Source organism: Glycine max, chromosome 6 (genome assembly GCF_000004515.6).
Source record: "Glycine max cultivar Williams 82 chromosome 6, Glycine_max_v4.0, whole genome shotgun sequence".
NCBI lineage: Eukaryota > Viridiplantae > Streptophyta > Magnoliopsida > Fabales > Fabaceae > Glycine > Glycine max.
This window is the reverse complement of record NC_038242.2, coordinates 36,158,602-36,177,153: the sequence shown is the minus strand read 5'-3', so window position 1 is coordinate 36,177,153 and position 18,552 is coordinate 36,158,602. Positions and strand designations below refer to the sequence as shown.

Genomic DNA, 18,552 nt, shown 5'->3' with positions numbered 1-18,552 from the left:
TTTGTAATGTAAGATATTCGCTAGTTGTTGTGGAAGATCCAAAAAGTGTTTATGATTTTCTAGTTCAACCTGTAATAAATCTGAGATTTATAAGGAAGAAGCAGCGAATGCAACACAGAAGCATAAACCAAAGAGGGTGGAAAGTGTCAAAGCTGATGCAGAAGTCTTTGGTGATCACTGGAAAATTCAGATTGGTCTATGCATTCTGAAGCTGAAGCACTAGAACATATGAAGAAAAGACATACAGGCCATCAAAGTGTGTGATTGAAGAATAAGACAGAAGATTCAATTATGCTGAAGATAGGAGATTCGGCTAAAGTTGTGATAAAACAAGACATGAAGGGAGGAGAGCATAAATATGGGTTTAACAACAATAAACGTGAGAAACCAGAGAAGGTAAGGGTGGTGGATGATGAAACTGGCGACAAACATGAGTTGTTTGAAGTCCTAAGGATGCCATCTAGATGTGTATTTTTTAAGGTCTTCATGTCATTCCTTCATCATTCAACGTCTTCATGTCACTCCTTCCTCGAGAGTTTGAAGTACTATTTTGAATGATTTGTCTATAATTCCAAAAATCTAAGAAATGTTTGCTTGCATTGATCCCACTTTGGCATCCTTTAAATCCCATGGAAATGTAGCTTTCAGTGCACACTATGTAATCTTCACCTGTCTACGATTATTGTTATTTGTGCTACACAGTAATTTTCTTTCATGTCTTGAAACAAATTTAAAGCACAAGTATCACAAGACATCATCAACTTGAATTTATCAGACTTTTCATTTATCAGACATTTTCACTACTATTACATCTTATCCTATTTTGAATCACAATTAAAAACCACAAGTAAATCACTTATGACTTATCCTTTTTTGATTAATCCTTTTTTGAAAGCACACACTCACACACACACACACACACACAGAGAGAAAGAGACACACACACCTACAATAAGAAAGCATGACCGCCCCCGAACCCCACTATTCCAGATTACTTACAAAAAGAACTGTTGATGTTGATAATTGTCTGTAATCAAAATTTACATTTTGTATGTTGCTGTATGTTATTGTATAAAGGATCATGACTTCTCCACATGCCTCCCATCCTCCTCCTCCTCCTCTTTCTCCTCCCCCTTCTCCTTCTACTCCTTCGGACGCATTGGCTTCTCCGTCTGCCGTGAAGCAGACACGCAAATTCTCACGTCTACGATCGTTGTCTAGTAGACCACTTGGTGCTGAGAGACCAGTGGTCCATGTTGATCCTGCTACCGGCAAGGCCGATGGTCCCCACAGGAAGAAATTAAGAACATATTTGGGGATTGTGACACGTGATAAGGTGGACATCACCTACGAGAACTGGAAGGAGGTCCCTACTGCTCAGAAGGACCTGATTTGGGAGGATATTTAGGTATTTTTCGTTTCTTATTTGATTTTTTTAAATTAAAAGTGAAAAAATACATTATTGTAACAAATAAACTTTATTTGATGTTGTCAGACGGAATTTGAAATCCCAGAGGCTTCTGACAGTAAGACGAAAAGGAAGTTACTTCAGACCGTGGGGGAGAGGGGGAGGCAGTTTAAATCAGACCTCACGAGGAAATGGGCCCTTGCAGCTGATCAAGACGGTGTGGAGGACACTGTTTGTGAGAAATACGACATTAGCTAGGAAAAATGGGCCCAGTTTTGCCAGACTCGCAGAGACCCTTCTTGGGAGGTATGCTCCTTGCCATTTAAGTTGTTTTCCAAAAAACAGTAACTGGTTATACTTCATTCTAGCCATTTGAAACATTATTGTTTTATTTTTGTAGGATGTGCGCAAAAAGGCACAGGCCATCCAGAAGCAGAACACTGCCCCCCACATTCTGTCTCATGGGGGTTATGACTATTTGGAGCAGAAGCTCCTGGCTGAGAAGACCAAAAAGAAGCTGGAGGAAGCTGCACAGTTAGGAAGCTTTTATGGCGTCATCGACCCTCCATCCCCGGTCAGACGCCACGTGAAGTGGAAGATGGCCCGCACGAAGAAAACAGGGGAGATGACGACTGAGGCCGCAAAGGAAATCGCTGCAAAGATCGTAAGTCATTTTCAACTAACCATTAGAATTATATTTCAATATTTTGTGAATGCCATGTACGACTGTGTGTTTTCTGTGCAGGATTCCTTTGAGGATCAGGCGACACAGGGATCCTTCGTCCCCCATGGACGTCAGGATGTTCTCGCCACTGTTGTTGGACGTCGAGAGCACCCTGGACGTGTCCGTGCTGCTGAAGCCGGTGTCACCATCAAGCAATACTTTGGATCGGCTCCACGGACGTCCCACAACTCTTCCTCCTTGCCTCCTGAAGAATTGCAGTAGCTGACCCAGCAAATCAGGGACCAGCTAGAGGAGTCCATCACAGAAAGAGTGATGCGACAGCTCATGGCATCCTTCAGCCAGATGCAGTCCCAAATTCAGTCGCAGATGCAATCTCAGGGACTTGCACTGCCTCCCGACCCTCTGGTTGGTCCCTCTGGTCCTCGAGTGAGCACAAATGGGAGTTGTGTTGATCCCTCAGGAAACGATCCTGAGACGGGTGACTCAGATAGGTGCGGCTTGTACATCGAAGCAGATCCTGCCCGCCTGGTTGCCCTAGGGAGAGTTTATGAGGGATCCACTGTTGTTCATAACACTGCTTTGTTGCCTGGCCAAGTAAAGGTGGGTGTGGAGGAGGTTATAGATGCAGATGCTCCAGTTCTCGTACCCACTGATGAGGTTTCCTTAGTGGGGCAGGCACTTCACACCTTCCTTGCTTGGCTGACACATCTAGTCAAGTCTTTATCACAGCAGGTACTATACTCTTACTATATGTTTCTTATTTTTAAATTAATTCATTCAGCGTGCCTCAAATTAGGCCATTTAACTTTGTTTAATGAACAAGTAGCTGTTGTCGCAACCTACCCTTCGGCGAGAGGGCGACGCGTGACTCGTGGGTGCGTGTTCCAAGAAAGGAGTACACACGGAGTCGCCACCAACGTTTATTTGAGGAAAACGTCGGAAAAACTGGGAAAGACGTGACCTACGAACTTTAAGTGAAAGGTTCGGGAGTTGTATTTATGCACGGGGAAGGTATTAGCACCCCACGCGTCCGTCACAAGAGACGACAGCCTTTAATTAAATGTGCAAACATGACTTCAATTTTTAGGTTCCCTTTTACGTCTTTATTCCTTTATATATATTTTTTTATCTTTTTGCGGTCGACGAGGGTATTTCCCTTGCTCCTACGTATTCCTTAATTGTGATAAGGAAATCAGACCTACGTAGTTCTTTGTGAACAAAATGTTTGGTTAAGGTTTTTTTATCCTTTTTGCAAGATATGGTTTTGTTGAATGAAAGGTTATTTAAGGCGTTGGACCGTTAAGACAAACTTTCGATTCTTTTGAAAAGAGAGAAGACATTAAGGCATTGGACCATTTAATGTTCTTTTTATTTTTTGAAAGAGGTAATAAAATTACATGTAGATTTTAGCCCTTTTGAAATTTACACTTAATCGATAAAAGCGGAAAAGACCATTTCAAGGCTTTGGACCTTTGAAAATGGCTTTTTTAGGCAACGTCAAAAATTTGGTTTATGAATTGATTTTAGCCTTAATTTCACTTTGGTTATTAATCGATTCGATTAAGAAAGAGAAATCCCAAAGGAAAATGTCCGACTGATTCTTTTTGATTTATTTTATTAAAAGATATTTTTGATTATTATATTATTATTTTACCCTTTTTTTGGTTTCCAACGTAGTTACGGCATGACCGAATGGTCGGATTTCATTTTAACAGAAACTAACGGATATTACAATTCAAATGATTGGTGAAAATTTATTTTATTTTTTGATTAGGCGAGAAAATAACTTAAGCAAATGACTAAAGCACGTCAAAAGGGGGTACAGAAAGTAAATGAAATGTAAATAAAAGCACGTAAAACAAATGAGGACCACTAAGGGTACATAGAATGAATTGAAAAGTTCGGTTTTGGGAACTTACCGGTTGAAGACCGAAGAACGATGAAGAACGAACGAAGAACGTCGAAGAACGGCTGAAAATCTTCGCGAAAATCCCCATGGAAACGTTACAGAAATCTTACGGAAGCGCCTCGGCTCGGATTTTCTTCACGGAACCAATTTTTTTCACTAATTTCAAGTGATTCTTGAATTACCAGGAGGGCTGAACGAAATTCCCTTTCACTTCTCCCCTTATTTATAGGAAAATGGGGGAGATGCTTGCCACCCAGCTCGCCCAGGCGAGCAAGGTGACTTCCTCCAGAAGCAACCGCCTAATGGAGGAATCTTCTGGAGGGCCCAAGTGGACCTGGTTGCTATTTGCACCCCCACTTTTACTAAATACACCCCCTGTCCCCTTTTTTGTGATTCTTTTTCCGTAAAGTTACGGAAACTTACGAATTTCGTAAGGATACTTGTTTTCTTTCTGTAATGTTATGGAACCTTGCGGATTACATAATCATCCCCCTTTTGACCTACGGAATGTTACGTAACCTCACGAATTGTGCAACGATGCTTCCTTTTGAGTTCCGGCATGTCATGAACTTCACGAATTGCATAACGATGGGTGCCAAGTACCTCAAAATGGTCAAATGAAAGTTGCATGCCACCAAGCAAAGGTCCCCGGATGAAATTAGGGTATGACAGCTGTGTCTCCAACAAAACCACCTCCAAAGCCCGATCCGGAGGTCGATGATCCGCTTTATCTGATGACATTGACCATCCCAGAGCTTTTCTTGAGGCCTTATCAGGTTACATGGGATGCCACCGTGTTCGGGGTCTTTAATCCAGATTTCCAGCTCTACATAAAGCACAAAGACCTCTCCGAAATTGCACACGGTGGTTAGTGTCTCAGCATATCAGTGTTACAGTTGTGGATTCTGTAAGTCATTTTATATTACTTTTAATTACCTAAGTTATTGCTTTCAATTCATAAATATTTAACTTTGACTTAACATAAACAGGCATCTCACTGAAACATGTATGCGAGCGAGGAATTCTGATATCTATGGATTCCTCGAGCCACAGTCCATTCAGAGGTCTGAGCAATCGCAATTTGAGTCTGAAAGTTACATAAAGACTAGGATGTAGAGTTCAAAACGCGATGTCTATCTTGGAGCCATAGAGCCTACCTAAATGGGTAAGTCACACAAAATAACTAAATTTAATTAATGTTTACTAATATACTAACCCATATTTGTCTCCACTGCAGCGAACACTGGCAGATGGTGGTCATTCTGCCCAAGGAACACCTAGTTGTCTGGTTTTGTTCATTGCATAACAGGCTAGACAACTACCTTAAGGGGATTATTAACAGGTTAGTGTTCTTTTCAATACATTTGCATTGAAATACCTCAATGTACAACACCAATTTTTAATTTTTACTCATCTAGAACAGTGCTTTAAAAGGTCTTGATGATGCTCTATAGCCTAAATCAAAGGCTCCTGTTAGGTGGATTGTCGTCAAGGTACGTCATTTACATAAAACTTCCACTTATATATATTTCTTATGTGTCTGTACACTATTTGTTTAATTAATATCCAAATTTCATTATGTATTTAGTGTAATAGACAAAAAGGAAGTATTGAGTGCGGCTACTATGTCATGCACTGGATGTCCACCATCATTTTAGGAACTTTTAGGAATAACTAGGAAGCGGTACGTTTATTTCAAACAAATTCAATTTTTTTATAATTTGTATTACATTATTAACTTATTATGATTTATTTCATCATGCAGTATTTTAACGATCCTAGACCATTAGAGCCTGAGAGATTAAAGGCGTTGCAAATCTAGTGGGCACAATATTATCTCCGAGTTGGAGATCAGACCTAGGATTTAGGGACATTAACTTTAGCTTAGTTTACTTTGGTTTAACATTTTTGACATTTCCTATGTAATTTGAACATTGAATTCATTTGTTGATTGTTCTTTATGATAAATGAATTATTCGATGCTTATTATGACAAAAACTGCTTGAAACAAGAATAAAATGTTTATTTGCTGTGAATTGGGTATGAAATTGAATTTTACAGGTACAATTTTGGGTTTATTGTAAAAACAGAAAGTTTATATAAAAAAAACTTGAAAACAACATCGGTTATTAACAACAACCGATGTTAATATAGTAAACAACATCGATTTTTTACAAAAACCGATGTCTACATGCACCTTAACATCGGTTATAATAGAAAATCGATGTCAACGTTTATATATTAACATCAATTATTTGTAAATAACCGAAATCAACGTTTGTATATTAACATCGATTATTTGTAAATAATTGATGTCAACGTTTGTATATTAATATCGGTTATTTGTAAATAACCGATGTTAACGTTTGTATATTAACATCGGTTATCTATACATAACTGATGTTATATACAAAGAACTACACCAAATAAGTGTATGCATCATCAACGTTGACATCGGTTTTCTAGAAAAACCGATGTTAATGTAATATATTAACATCGATTTTGGTAGGTAACCGATGTTAATAAATTACATTAACATCGGGTTTTCTTCAAAATCGATGTCAATATACAATATTAACATCGGTTTTACTACAAAACCGATGTCAACGTTCATCATGCATACACTTTTTTTTGCTGTAGTTCATTGTGTTTAACATCGGGTATTTAGAAAACTGATGTTATCATATTTATGTTAATATCGGTTTTCCAAAACCGATGTTAACAATGATAAATTCAACATCGGTACTTTCAACATCAATTTTAGAACCGATGTAGAATGCCCTAAATAACTGATGTTGAAAGTGTAATTCTAATAGTGAATTTGTCACTGTGTCCACCGCGTGTTTGTGCTTCCTGAGTTTGGTTCTTACTAACTCAGGTTCCATTTTACGACTTGTTCTTGCTGGCTTGAAAAATGATATAGGGAACTTTCTTGGTTTTTTTTGTCAATGGTTATTTCTTTGTAAGTGTTCATATTACAGAGGTGACTCGATCAAAATTTTCCAAAATTTTTACTCAAAGTCTTTCCTTTTCAAAAATGGCAGAGTGAAAGTACTAGTTGTTGTTCCAGAACCTTAACCCAAACACTTGTCATTGCTTTTTCAAAAATCTCAAGCCAAACTTAATCAAATTAATAGTGTGAAACTAATTTTAAATGAAACAAAACTTAAAAAGTTACAACTTTGTTTTTTAAATCACTGGAAAATACACTAAAATGAGTGAGATGTGTGAATTTTAATTTGGCACTTCCTATTTTTTGCATATCTATGCCTAACAATGTGCGGTTTTCTTAAAAATTGTATCTTTGTGTTGATATTTACCGAAATGTTTTTGGAAATCCTTATATTAGATTTAATAATCTTGTCAACCATGTATCTTTTAAGTTATTTTTTTTTTACTTTGTTTACTATTTTAAAATAAGATTTATAGACAAAGACAATTTCACTACTAGAAAATAAGCTTTTAACATCGGTTATTTAGGGCTTTCAACATCAGTTATTAACCAATGTTGAAAGTACCGACGTTGAAAGTATTATCGTTAACATTGGTTTTTGAAAACTGATGTTATCGTAAAATTACAACGTCAGTTATTTCAATAACCGATGTTATATAATAAGAATTACATAAAAAAAGATAGATATATTCAAACCAACGTTGGCACTTAACATCGGTATTTTAAAAAACCAATGTTGTTAGTATACGTTAACATCAGTTTTTCAAAAAACCAATGTTGTTAGTGTAGGTTAACATCGTTTTTTTTTTAAAAACCGATGTTGTTAGTGGAAGTTAACTTCGGTTTTTTTAAAAAAACCGATGTTGTTTTTAGGAATTTTTTTAATATACTGTCTATTTTTTCAATAAACCCAAAAATTAACCTGCAAATTTTAAATTAGACCACACAACACAACATATATAATTTTCATTCTATTTTGAAACAGTTTTTACCAGAAAAATTCCATGAGAAATTTATTAATAACTATGAATTAAAAGGATATTTAATGTTTAGGAGACATGAATTGTAAAAAATGTAAAACAAGTAAAGTACAATTACAAAATTGCCTAAACATCCTAAGTTTAAAATAATACTTTGCCCACTGGATGCGAAGTGCCTTCAATCTGGTTCCAATGGTCTAGCATCATTGAAATACTGCATGATAAAATAAAACAAGTTAATAATATAATACCAATCATAACAAAATCAAATTTGTTTGAATTAAACAATTACCGTTTCCCAATTATTCTTGAAACTTCCTAAGATTATAGTTGACATCTAGTGCATGACGTAATACCCACACTCAGTGCTTCCATTTTGTCTATTACACTAAATACATTATGAAATTTATATATTCAATTTTAACTACAAATTAGTCTACACAGTACTAAAATATAAGTAGAAGCATTGTTTAAATCACTTACTTTAACAACAATCCACCTAGCACCAGCCTTGGATTTACTTTGTGGAGTATCGTCAAGTCCTTTCAAAGCACTGTTGAATACAAACACAGATGCTTATTGTACAATTAAAATGTTGATATTCCCAACTAATGCTAATGCAAATGTATTGAAAAACAACACTTACCTATTAATTATTCCTTTGAGGTAGTTGTCTGGCCTATTATGCAATGAACAAAACCAGATGACAACATTTTCCTTAGGAAAAATGACGACCATTTTCCAATGTGCATTGTAGTGGAGACCAATATAGGTTATTATACTATTATACATTATTTAAATTCATTTGTCCAGTTTCACTTACTCATTCAAGTAGGCTCCTAGGTACACATCCCGTTTTGAATTCTGCATTCAGTTCTTAATGTAAATTTCTGATTCAAATTGTGGTTGCCAGATCTCTGGATGAACTGTGGCTCCAAGAATCAATACACATCAACATTCCCCGCTCGCATACTTGTCTGAGTCATATGCCTATTGTTGTTAACACAAAGTAAATTATGTATGAATTTAAAACAATAATTTAGGTAATTAACAATAATCTAAATTGACTTACAGAATCCATAACTGTATAACATAGATGCTGAGACATTAACCACCGTGTGCTATTTCAGACAGGTCTTCATACTTTATGTACAACGGGAAGTCTTCATTAAACACCCCGAACATGATAGCATCCCACATAACCTGCAATGGCTTTAGAAAAAGCTGTGGGATGGTCAATGTCATCAAATATAGGGGATCATTGATATCATGATTTGGCCTATCTGTTGGTTTTGCCAGTCCCACAACTCCCTGTTTATCCAACATAGTTAATTAACATAATTTAATTACAGTGAACACTTTAATTGAAAAAGAAGAATTTAATGACACTGAAATACCTGTTCTGATAAACACTTGACAAGATGTGTCAGCCATGCAAGGAAGGTGTTAAGTGTTTGCCCCACTAACTTAACCTCTTCAGTGGGTACAGGAATGGGAGCATCTACATCTCTAACCTCCTCAACACCAACCTTGACTTGATCATGCAATAAAGGAATGTTGTGAACGATTGTGGATCCCTCATAAACTCTTCCTAGGGCAACCAGGCGGGGAGAATTTTCTTCGATGTACAACCCGTATTTGTTTGAGTCAACCGTGTCTGGATCGTTCCCTGAGGGATCAACACAACTCTCCTTTGTGATGACACGAGCAGCTGAAGGACCAACTTCAGGCTCAGGAGGCAGTGTGAGTTCTTGTGATTGCATCTGCGACTGAAACTGAGACTGCATCTGGATGAAGGATAACATTAGCTGTCGAGTCACTTTTTCTGTGATCGACTCCTCCAGCTGGTCCCTGATTTGTTGCATCAGCTGCTCCAGGTCTTCGAAAGCCATGGAGGAAGATGTGCGGGAGGTCCTTGGAGCTGTTCCAAAGTATTGCTTGATCGTCACATCGGCTCCAGCAGCATGCACACGACCAAGGTGTTTTGGTCACCCAATGGCAACAGTCAGTACATCCTGACGTCCATGGGCGACAAAAGAACCCTGTGACGCTTGCGCCTCCAACAAATATTGTAAAGAACACATTTATTGGTTTACTCAATCACACAATAAACATAAATAATTACAATTATTAATTGAAAGTGACTTACAATCTTCTGAGCAATTTCCTTTGCTGCCTTAGACGTCATCTGGCTAGTTTTCTTGGTGCAGGCCATCTTCCACTTCACGTGTCTCTGATGGGAAATGGAGGATCAATCACGGTGTCAATGCTTCCAGATTGAGCAGCTTCCTCCAGTTTTTTCTTTTTCTTCTCATCCATCAAATTGTTTTCTAAATATTCATAACCTCCACGAGACAACATGTGAGGGGCAGTATTTTGCTTCTGGATGGCCTGTGCCTTTTTTCGCATATCCTGCGAAAATTCAACGTTAATGAAACTCATGATTACAATGTATTATAATAAATGAATTTAAAGTTCAAAACAATGAAAATCACAAATTAGTTACCTCCCACGAAGGGTCTCTGCGGGTTTGACAAAATTAGGCCCACTTCTCCTTGCTAATGTCGTACTTTTCGTATATAGTGTCATCGACACTTTCCTTGTCGGCTGCAAGTGCCCATTTCGATGTCAAATCAGACTTGAATTGTCTCCATCGCTCCCCCAAAGTCTGAAGCATTTTATTTTTTGTCCTCAAATCAGATGCTTCAGGGATATCAAATTCAGCCTCACAAACAAAAAATGACATTCTATTGTTACTAAATTACAATTTGATTATCAATGAATAAAATGAAAGATTTAACTAAAATACTTGAATATCCTCCCATATCAAATCCTTTTGAGCAGCAGGGACTTGCTTCCAATTCTCTTATGTGACATCGACCTTATCACGAGCGATGATCCCCAAATATGTTCTTAACTTCTTTTTGTTGGTATCGTCGGCCGTCTTGGTCGCAAGATCAACGGTCTGTCTGCCCCAACTGGTCTAGTCACCAATGATCTTAGCCATGTGGCTTTTCTTGTCTGCTTCAAGGTAGATGGCAACTGTGATGTTGCACTAGTAGGAAGAGGAGGAGGAGGAGGAGGAGAGCTAGGTGGTGTAGCCATTTTCTTGTAAAGAAAAAAACATTAGTTAATTAACATTATCACAAAACTGAATAAGTTATGTAAATGAATGGACTGAAATGAAATACATAATAAGAAAATTACATTAGATGATGCTAATTAATTCTCCTTCATCATGATCATTACGATTAGCATGAACGTCGTCAAATTCTTCTTCTCCAACGACGTTAGACGACATTTGTGTGGACAAAGGACTAGCATAAGTATCAATGTATAAATCATCATCTTCAACATTAACACCAATTGTTTTCCCGTGTAGAGCCACTAACCACCTTTCATCACAAGGCTCTTGAACATAAAGTACCTGTTTAGCTTGTTCGGCCATGATGAAAGGGTCATTTTGGTAAGCGAGTTTCTTTAGATCTACCAACGTAAATCCTACATCATCGGTCCACACACCGGTGTTGCTGTCAACCCATTTACATTTGAAAAGACAGACAGTAAATTGGACATAGTTAAGCTCCCAAATTTCTTCAATGAAACCAAAGTAAGAGATGGAAGCTACATGGGGATTGTCATCATGTACACTAGCGAAGTGTTGAGATTCAGCCCTTAGGGTGACCTTACTGTTTTGCATTGTACTTTTCTCGTCTTGTGCTTTTGTATAAAAGGAATACTTGTTTATATCGTATCCTTGCCAAGTTATAACATTTCTTTTAGGCCCATCTGCTAGCTTTCTTACCGTTTCAAAAGCATTATCATCAGCAAAGATTGTTTCTTTAAACCAATCTAGGAAAGTCTTGTTATGCTTTTTCAAGACCCAGTTCTTCAACATTTTTGGATTACTTTCTTTCACTAAACCTTCATGCCGAAGTATGTATGGCAAAACTTGGGAAGCACATACAAGTGAGCTTGTTGCAAATCTTCTATAGTTGGAGTGATAACATGCAGTCCTCTTGAACCCTTACTGCCCACTCTTTCATCATGCCGAGACTCGGGAAGCCCAATAGGTTTAGCTTTTTCAATGTACTTTGAACAAAATTCAATGGCTTCTTCTACAATGTACCTTTCAACAAAAAAATGCTTCTAGATGATGTAGATTCTTGGTATATCCTTTTAAGATATTCATGTATTGCTCAACCGGGTACATCCACCGCAGATAAACAAGACCACAACATTTGATTTCTCTGACCAGATGAACAATTAAGTGAACCATGATGTCAAAGAAAGCAAGAGGAAAATACATCTCCAACTGACACAATATAATAGCAGCCTCAATTTCCAACTCATCAAACTTCACAGGATCAAGGACTTTGCTACATATGGCATTGAAGAAAAATCACAGTCGAGTTATGACTAACCTGACTTTGTTAGGAAAAATGTCTCGTATGGCCACGACTAACAATTGTTGCATCAACACGTGACAATCGTGAGAATTTAACCCTACCAACTTAAGATCCTTCAATTGCACATGGCTTTTAATATTTGAAGAGTATCCTTATGGGACTTTGACATGGCGCAGACACTGACAAAAACTGATGTTCTCCTTTCTGGACAAAGTATGACAAGCTGGAGGCAAGTAAATTTTTTTACCATCATACCTTGGATGCGCAAAAATAGTCATTAATCACATAAAACAACATAAAAAAAGGACTGTAACATAAACCAGGCCAAGAAAAGTATGTTTTGCATTCGTACCTGTGATAATACTTAGTATCAATAGTCTTCAACAATGAATACCGTCAACGATGAGGCAAACAACAAAATGATATGAGTCTGCGAGCTTATGCTATAGCAAATAATGGTTCAATATGTTTCTAGAGAAATGACTCACATATAGATAACAAAAAACATCAACTGTGAGACATGGATGGAAGACATTATTTATCAATGTTTAAATTTAATAACCAATGTTCTTATATTACTCGAAGACTTAAGTTTTTATATATAGGACAATAATAGAGGTTTAAATTGTGAATATTTTTTATGATTCATGCTGCACAACGCACTATTTAAACAATTCCAACACAATGTGAGAGCCATGAGATGCTAAAGCTAAATACGAGTGAAGAGAACATGAGAATCTGGACTCTCTGACATCTTTATTTTTTTATTATATCATATAATGCATTGAGATTATAAATAAGTGAGGGGCAATCCTCACCCCTTGATCTAGCTTTTGGGGTTGAGTAAGGCCTAAACTCACATTTTTAATATTCTAATATGGTATCAGAACTAACTTTTGGAGTTGAGTTATGCAACTTCCTTCCAAGTATGAACCGTATTAGATTCCAAAATTACTCTTTGTCCTACCTATCTCCCACTACCCTATTCTGTTTCCCACTTGGCTCTCCTTCTATAAATTTATTTATCCCAAGGCATGTGTCCTCCACACTCCATTTCCCATCTCATACAACTGTACATTGTTATCATATATTTCTTTTGCAATAGCTAGCCATGGAAAACAACAATATTCAACCATGCCATGATGACCTTGATCGTAGAGAAGCCAACAACCCTCCAAAGATGTTAAACTTGGAGGTGGAAGGACAGAGAGAGGGTTTTGACTATGCAAAGAGACCAAAATGGCTTAGAGCTGCTGTTTTGGGTGCCAATGATGGTTTTGTCTCAACAACATCCCTCATGATGGGAGTTGGAGGTGTGAGGAAAGATGTTAAGAGTATGCTGCTGACTGGGGTTGCAGGGATGGTGGCTGGAGTATGCAGCTTGGCCATTGGAGACTTTGTTTTTGTTTACTCACAATATGCTATTGGTATAGGGGTGCAACTACTTGGTGCTGCCTTTTTCAATACCTATAAGGCAAGGTTAGGGGTGGTGGTAGCTGTTGTCACCCTTGCTTTGATCATCTTTGGAGATTTTGGGGCCTTTTTAGGGAAAGCACCCAGGGTTAAGTCCACTTTGAGGGTTTTGATTGGAGGGTTGTTGGCCATGGCTATTACTTTTTCTTTAACACACACACACACACACACACACACACACACACACACACACATGTTGATATCACTATCCTGGATTATAGACAGCTATCCTGGACTTGGAGTAGCTAGATCATCTTGGACTTGGACTTCTCTTTGTTTGTTACCTAATTATAGACAGTTATCACTATCCTACTCTCTTGGTACATAATACAAGTTGTTACCAAAAGAAAAAGAAAAATGGTTGCTGGGGAGTATAATTGTTTTCCAATACTAGTCATTATATGCTTTTTGAATGCCAATACTAAAAGCAAACTCATGACATTGGGTTTATACTTTTTACAGAGTGCTGGAGTGCAATTTGCTCAAAGGGATCAAGTGGTCCAACCAAATAATCCTATTTCACAACCTAGTATGACTACTAATGTACCAAACAGGGAGCAAGCCTCAGCTAGACAGGAAGCAGTTGCTCAGCTAGCAGAGTCCTAAATTGTCCTTGAATCTATGATGACAATGGATCCTAAACACAAACTAGATGGTGCTAAACCTCCATCGGGTGATTACTTGTTTGATGTTTTAGGGGTGGATTTGAAAAACCAATTGCTGAATGGAAACTGGGATAATCTCTTTACTTATGAATTAGATGCTAATGCAGAGAATATGGACAAAAAGATAGCACCTATGAACATGCAGGGTGCAACGACTAGTCCTGATATTTATTCAGTTAAAGAAGCAATATCAGACAACGACATCTTTTTTGGGATGGGAACAGACCACCTTTTGGATGTCATGGTCTCCAAAGCCAAATCTATTGTGAAACAGGATTCTGATGACATGTCTTATAGGACAACATTGACATGGAATTGTACTTTCTTTGTTCCTTCTCCTGCCTGAAGGACAATAGTGTCTAGTCATTTCCAAGGGGGATTATTTGATTTGCCTAAGAATGATGGTAAAACAGGTGCCACAAAAACTAGTTTTCTTAGGTTTGGATGTAACAAGGATGATGCTGGAAACTGTTCTCAAACTAGTTCTATTTATGGCTCTCAACTTAGTTCATGGGTTAAGAACAGTGGGAGTGTGAAATGAGAGAATAGTGTTTCAACTAGATACTCAAAGAGGCCAGATGAAGCTTGCAAGCCAAATTGTAAGAGGCATAAACCTAGAGAGAATCCCAGGCCTTAACCGAAAGATCGTCAAATGATTCAAGATCGAGTGAAAGAGTTACAAGAAATTATTCTAAATGGAGAAAAAGTATTTCCTTGCTTATTATTTCATTTCTAATTTTTTGGTAATTTAAATATCTTGTTCTATCACCGAATTGTTTTTTTTTTCTTTGATATCTTTTTATGACTTGATAGTGTAGCATAGATGCACTTTTGGAACAGACCAATGAACCAAGATCCTTCAAGGAGAAAACACTATTGAGTTTGCAAATTAAGCTCTGTAGCAAAGTAGGATTATTAACGGTGATGATTATGTCATCAACATAGATCAACATGTAGACAGTTGTGGAACCTTTGGAATAGACAAATAATGAGGGATCACATTTGCTAGAGCTAAAACCGAACTTGCAGCCAATAGGGACCCTACTAGGGGGAAGAGGATCAAGAGTCCAAGTATTATTGTTGATTAAGGAATCATATTCTGCCTTTATAGTTGTCAACCATGCAGGGTCAGTAAGAGCTTGCTTAGTGGACTTAGGTTCCAAGTGAGTCAAAATAAGAGTAGGATTTATCCTCCTCTGAACGATGCCAGATTTGGATCTGGTTTGCATAGGGTGATTATTTTGAGGTACACTTTGAACATTTTATGGTAAAGAATAAGTGGAAGAACTAGTGGAAGAAGGATTAGGTGAAGGAATGTGGGACTGATCTGAAGAGATAGCAATTTGTGAGGGTTGTGGGGTGGAGACAATAGTAGGGGATTATTGAGAAACAACAGCAAAAAAATTCTGGAACACAGTTTGTGACTTATTAGGAGAAGGTGGGTGAGTTTGGGGAATGGGAACAATAGGAATGAAGGCTAATGGTAATGATGATGAGGACATATTTGTGGGCTTCAATGCAGTAGAAAATAGATCAGGATAGGGATATCCGATTTCATTAAAAATCACATCCTTAGAGACATCAATTATGGCATCAGAAGATACACATTTGTACCCTTTATGCATAGGAGAGTATCCTAGAGTGCCAAGTGTTGGTTGAGATAGTATTTACAAAAGTTGAATTAACAGGAAAATGAGTTTTTACAATGGAAGACAACAAATTAGACTTAGAGGTAGACTTGGCAAATGAGCTTGAAGAGGTAGAATTTGACAGCAGCTTGGTTAATGTGTACAAGCCATTGGATCCAACATGTACTTTGAGAAGAATCTCATTGGATCCATGAGATTTAACAAGGCACACATTAGGGTGAAATTCAAGGGAAACTGAATTAACTGGAAAATGAGTTTTTACAATGGAAGACAACAAATTAGACTTAGAGGTAGACTTGGCAAATGAGCTTGAAGAGGTAGAATTTGATAGCAGCTTGGTTAATGTGTACAATCTCATTGGATCCAACATGTACTTTGAGAAGAATCTCATTGTCCCTATCACATTAAATGGTTCACACTTAGATCAATGTCTATATATATATATGGTTCTCTCTCTCACTTTCTCTCTCTCTCATATGTAATAATAACAAAACCGATTAATTGCCATGCTAGAATCATAGAGTATCTCACTAAAAGGCTAGCTATCACAACGTCGTGTGCATGTGTGCCCCTTCACTATGGCAATGTGGCATCATTCACTGAGTAACAAGTTCGTCCAAGACAAACGTAGTTCCTTTAATTTCAAAAGTTTTACAAAATTTGATTCTTTTATAGATCCTTCTAACAAATTAGATGAAAGATATAACGTCACTAAATTTGACAAAGTTCCAAAAGTTACAGGCATATCACCAGTCAAAGAATTAGCTCCAAGATTTGATACCTGCAGGTTTTTTAGGAACTCAAAACTCTTAGAAATTGTTCCATTCAGTCGGATCTGAGCTAGGTTTAAAGTTCCCAAGGATGACAAGTTTGTAAATGGTGAGGGAATTGGACAAGTAAAGGTATTATTACTGAGATTTAGAAAGATCAAGGACTTGGAGATGTGTGAAGTTGGTTTTTCCTTTTGGTGGTCCTAAGTTATCAATTTGACAGCTCTCCAACTGTAGTTCTAAAAGAGATGGAAGTGCACTCACTACTTGAAGCCAGTTACCTTATTTATGAAGGTCTGAACCATTCAAATCATGGTACTCTAAGGAAGATAGCCTTGATATCCAATTAAGATTATCTATCTGAAGAGCATAATTGTATCCAAGATTAAGGTGTTGCAAGTTTGAGAGGTTTCCTAGTTCATGAAGGATTAATCCCATCAACCCACTTAAGCTAAGGTCCAACTTTCTCAGACTCTCCATTGAGCCTAGGAAGCTTGGTGGGTGGTTACCTAGCTAATAGCCACATATTTGGTTCTCTAATACTTATTATGTATATTGTATTAGCTAATCATAGGCCTGCTCTCATTGATGCTAGGCTATTTGTAAATGAGTACCACTTGTACTGCTTTCATTAATATATATAATATATCTACTTATGAATAATTCAGCATGAATAAATAACAATGTGGGTACTATTCTAATTTCTATTAACTTGTTTTAAAAAATGGTGTGAGACAGTGACTCCTCAAAGCTCAGAACACACAACAATAAAAGAAAAACCAGAACATTGTTACATTTGCCATGGTGCTATACGCATTACAACACACACATAGCTACCAAGACATTAAGCATTCAAAGGACACCTAGCAATCTGAATTACCTCACTCAAAATGAGACCTTGCGAGCACGAGTGAGCACCCCAAATAGACCTAGCAGTGACCACGACTTCCACAAACCAAATCCATGCAACACAAACAAACAAAGATCCTTGCAGTGAGCACGAGTTCCCCAAACTCACCCACGGTATTCAATACAACATGTTAAAGACAAGAAAAATTCACGAAACGTGTACCTAGTTAAGGTGGCGAGGTGTCACGGTCTTGATAAGCTTCCAGATACAAATAGATATGGTCACAAAGAAGAAGAAGCTTAGAAGGATAAGAACAGAGCGCGAGCAAAGAAGGGCTCGCGTTCTAATATTTTAAAATATAAGTCCAACTTCGGTTTTCAATACAAAACCGATGTTAACCAAATGATGTTAATGTTAACATCGATTTTCTGAGAGAAATCGATGTTAACTTATCATACATTAACATCGGTTTCATAAAAAACCGATGTTAATTAAAAGACGTTAACATCGGTTCTTCAAAAATCGATGTTAACAAATTAATGTTAAGATCGGTTTTTCAAGAACTGATGTTAATGTTGTTGGATCAAGTGGCCTTTGAATAATTAAGAATGGGGGGTTGAATTAATTATTAATGAACCTTTACTAATTAAAAATCTATCCTTCTTAATGTTACTAGATTAATTATGCTTTTACTATAATGTTAAGAAAGTAAAGAACAGTAATTGAAACTTTAACCAAAAGTAAAAGCGATAATTAAAGTGCACAGCGGAAATTAAAGAGTGTAGCGAAGAAGAAGAAAAA

The 18,552-nt window shown here is 37.3% G+C and overlaps 1 protein-coding gene and 1 non-coding gene across 2 annotated transcripts; both read left to right on the top strand.

Moving 5' to 3' along the window:
* The first annotated feature begins 9,654 nt into the window (after window positions 1–9,654).
* MIR5781 (microRNA MIR5781) lies at window positions 9,655–9,736 on the top strand. Its single transcript, NR_126639.1, has one exon. It is a non-coding gene; the product is annotated as a microRNA MIR5781 (primary transcript).
* Window positions 9,737–9,825: 89 nt separating this feature from the next.
* LOC113001873 (vacuolar iron transporter homolog 4-like) lies at window positions 9,826–18,349 on the top strand. The gene is made up of 3 exons (XM_026128743.1): window positions 9,826–9,939; window positions 13,450–13,970; window positions 18,322–18,349. The coding sequence occupies exons 1-3, from the start codon at window positions 9,826–9,828 to the stop codon at window positions 18,347–18,349; spliced, it is 663 nt and encodes a 220-aa protein (XP_025984528.1).
* The last annotated feature ends 203 nt before the right edge of the window (window positions 18,350–18,552 follow it).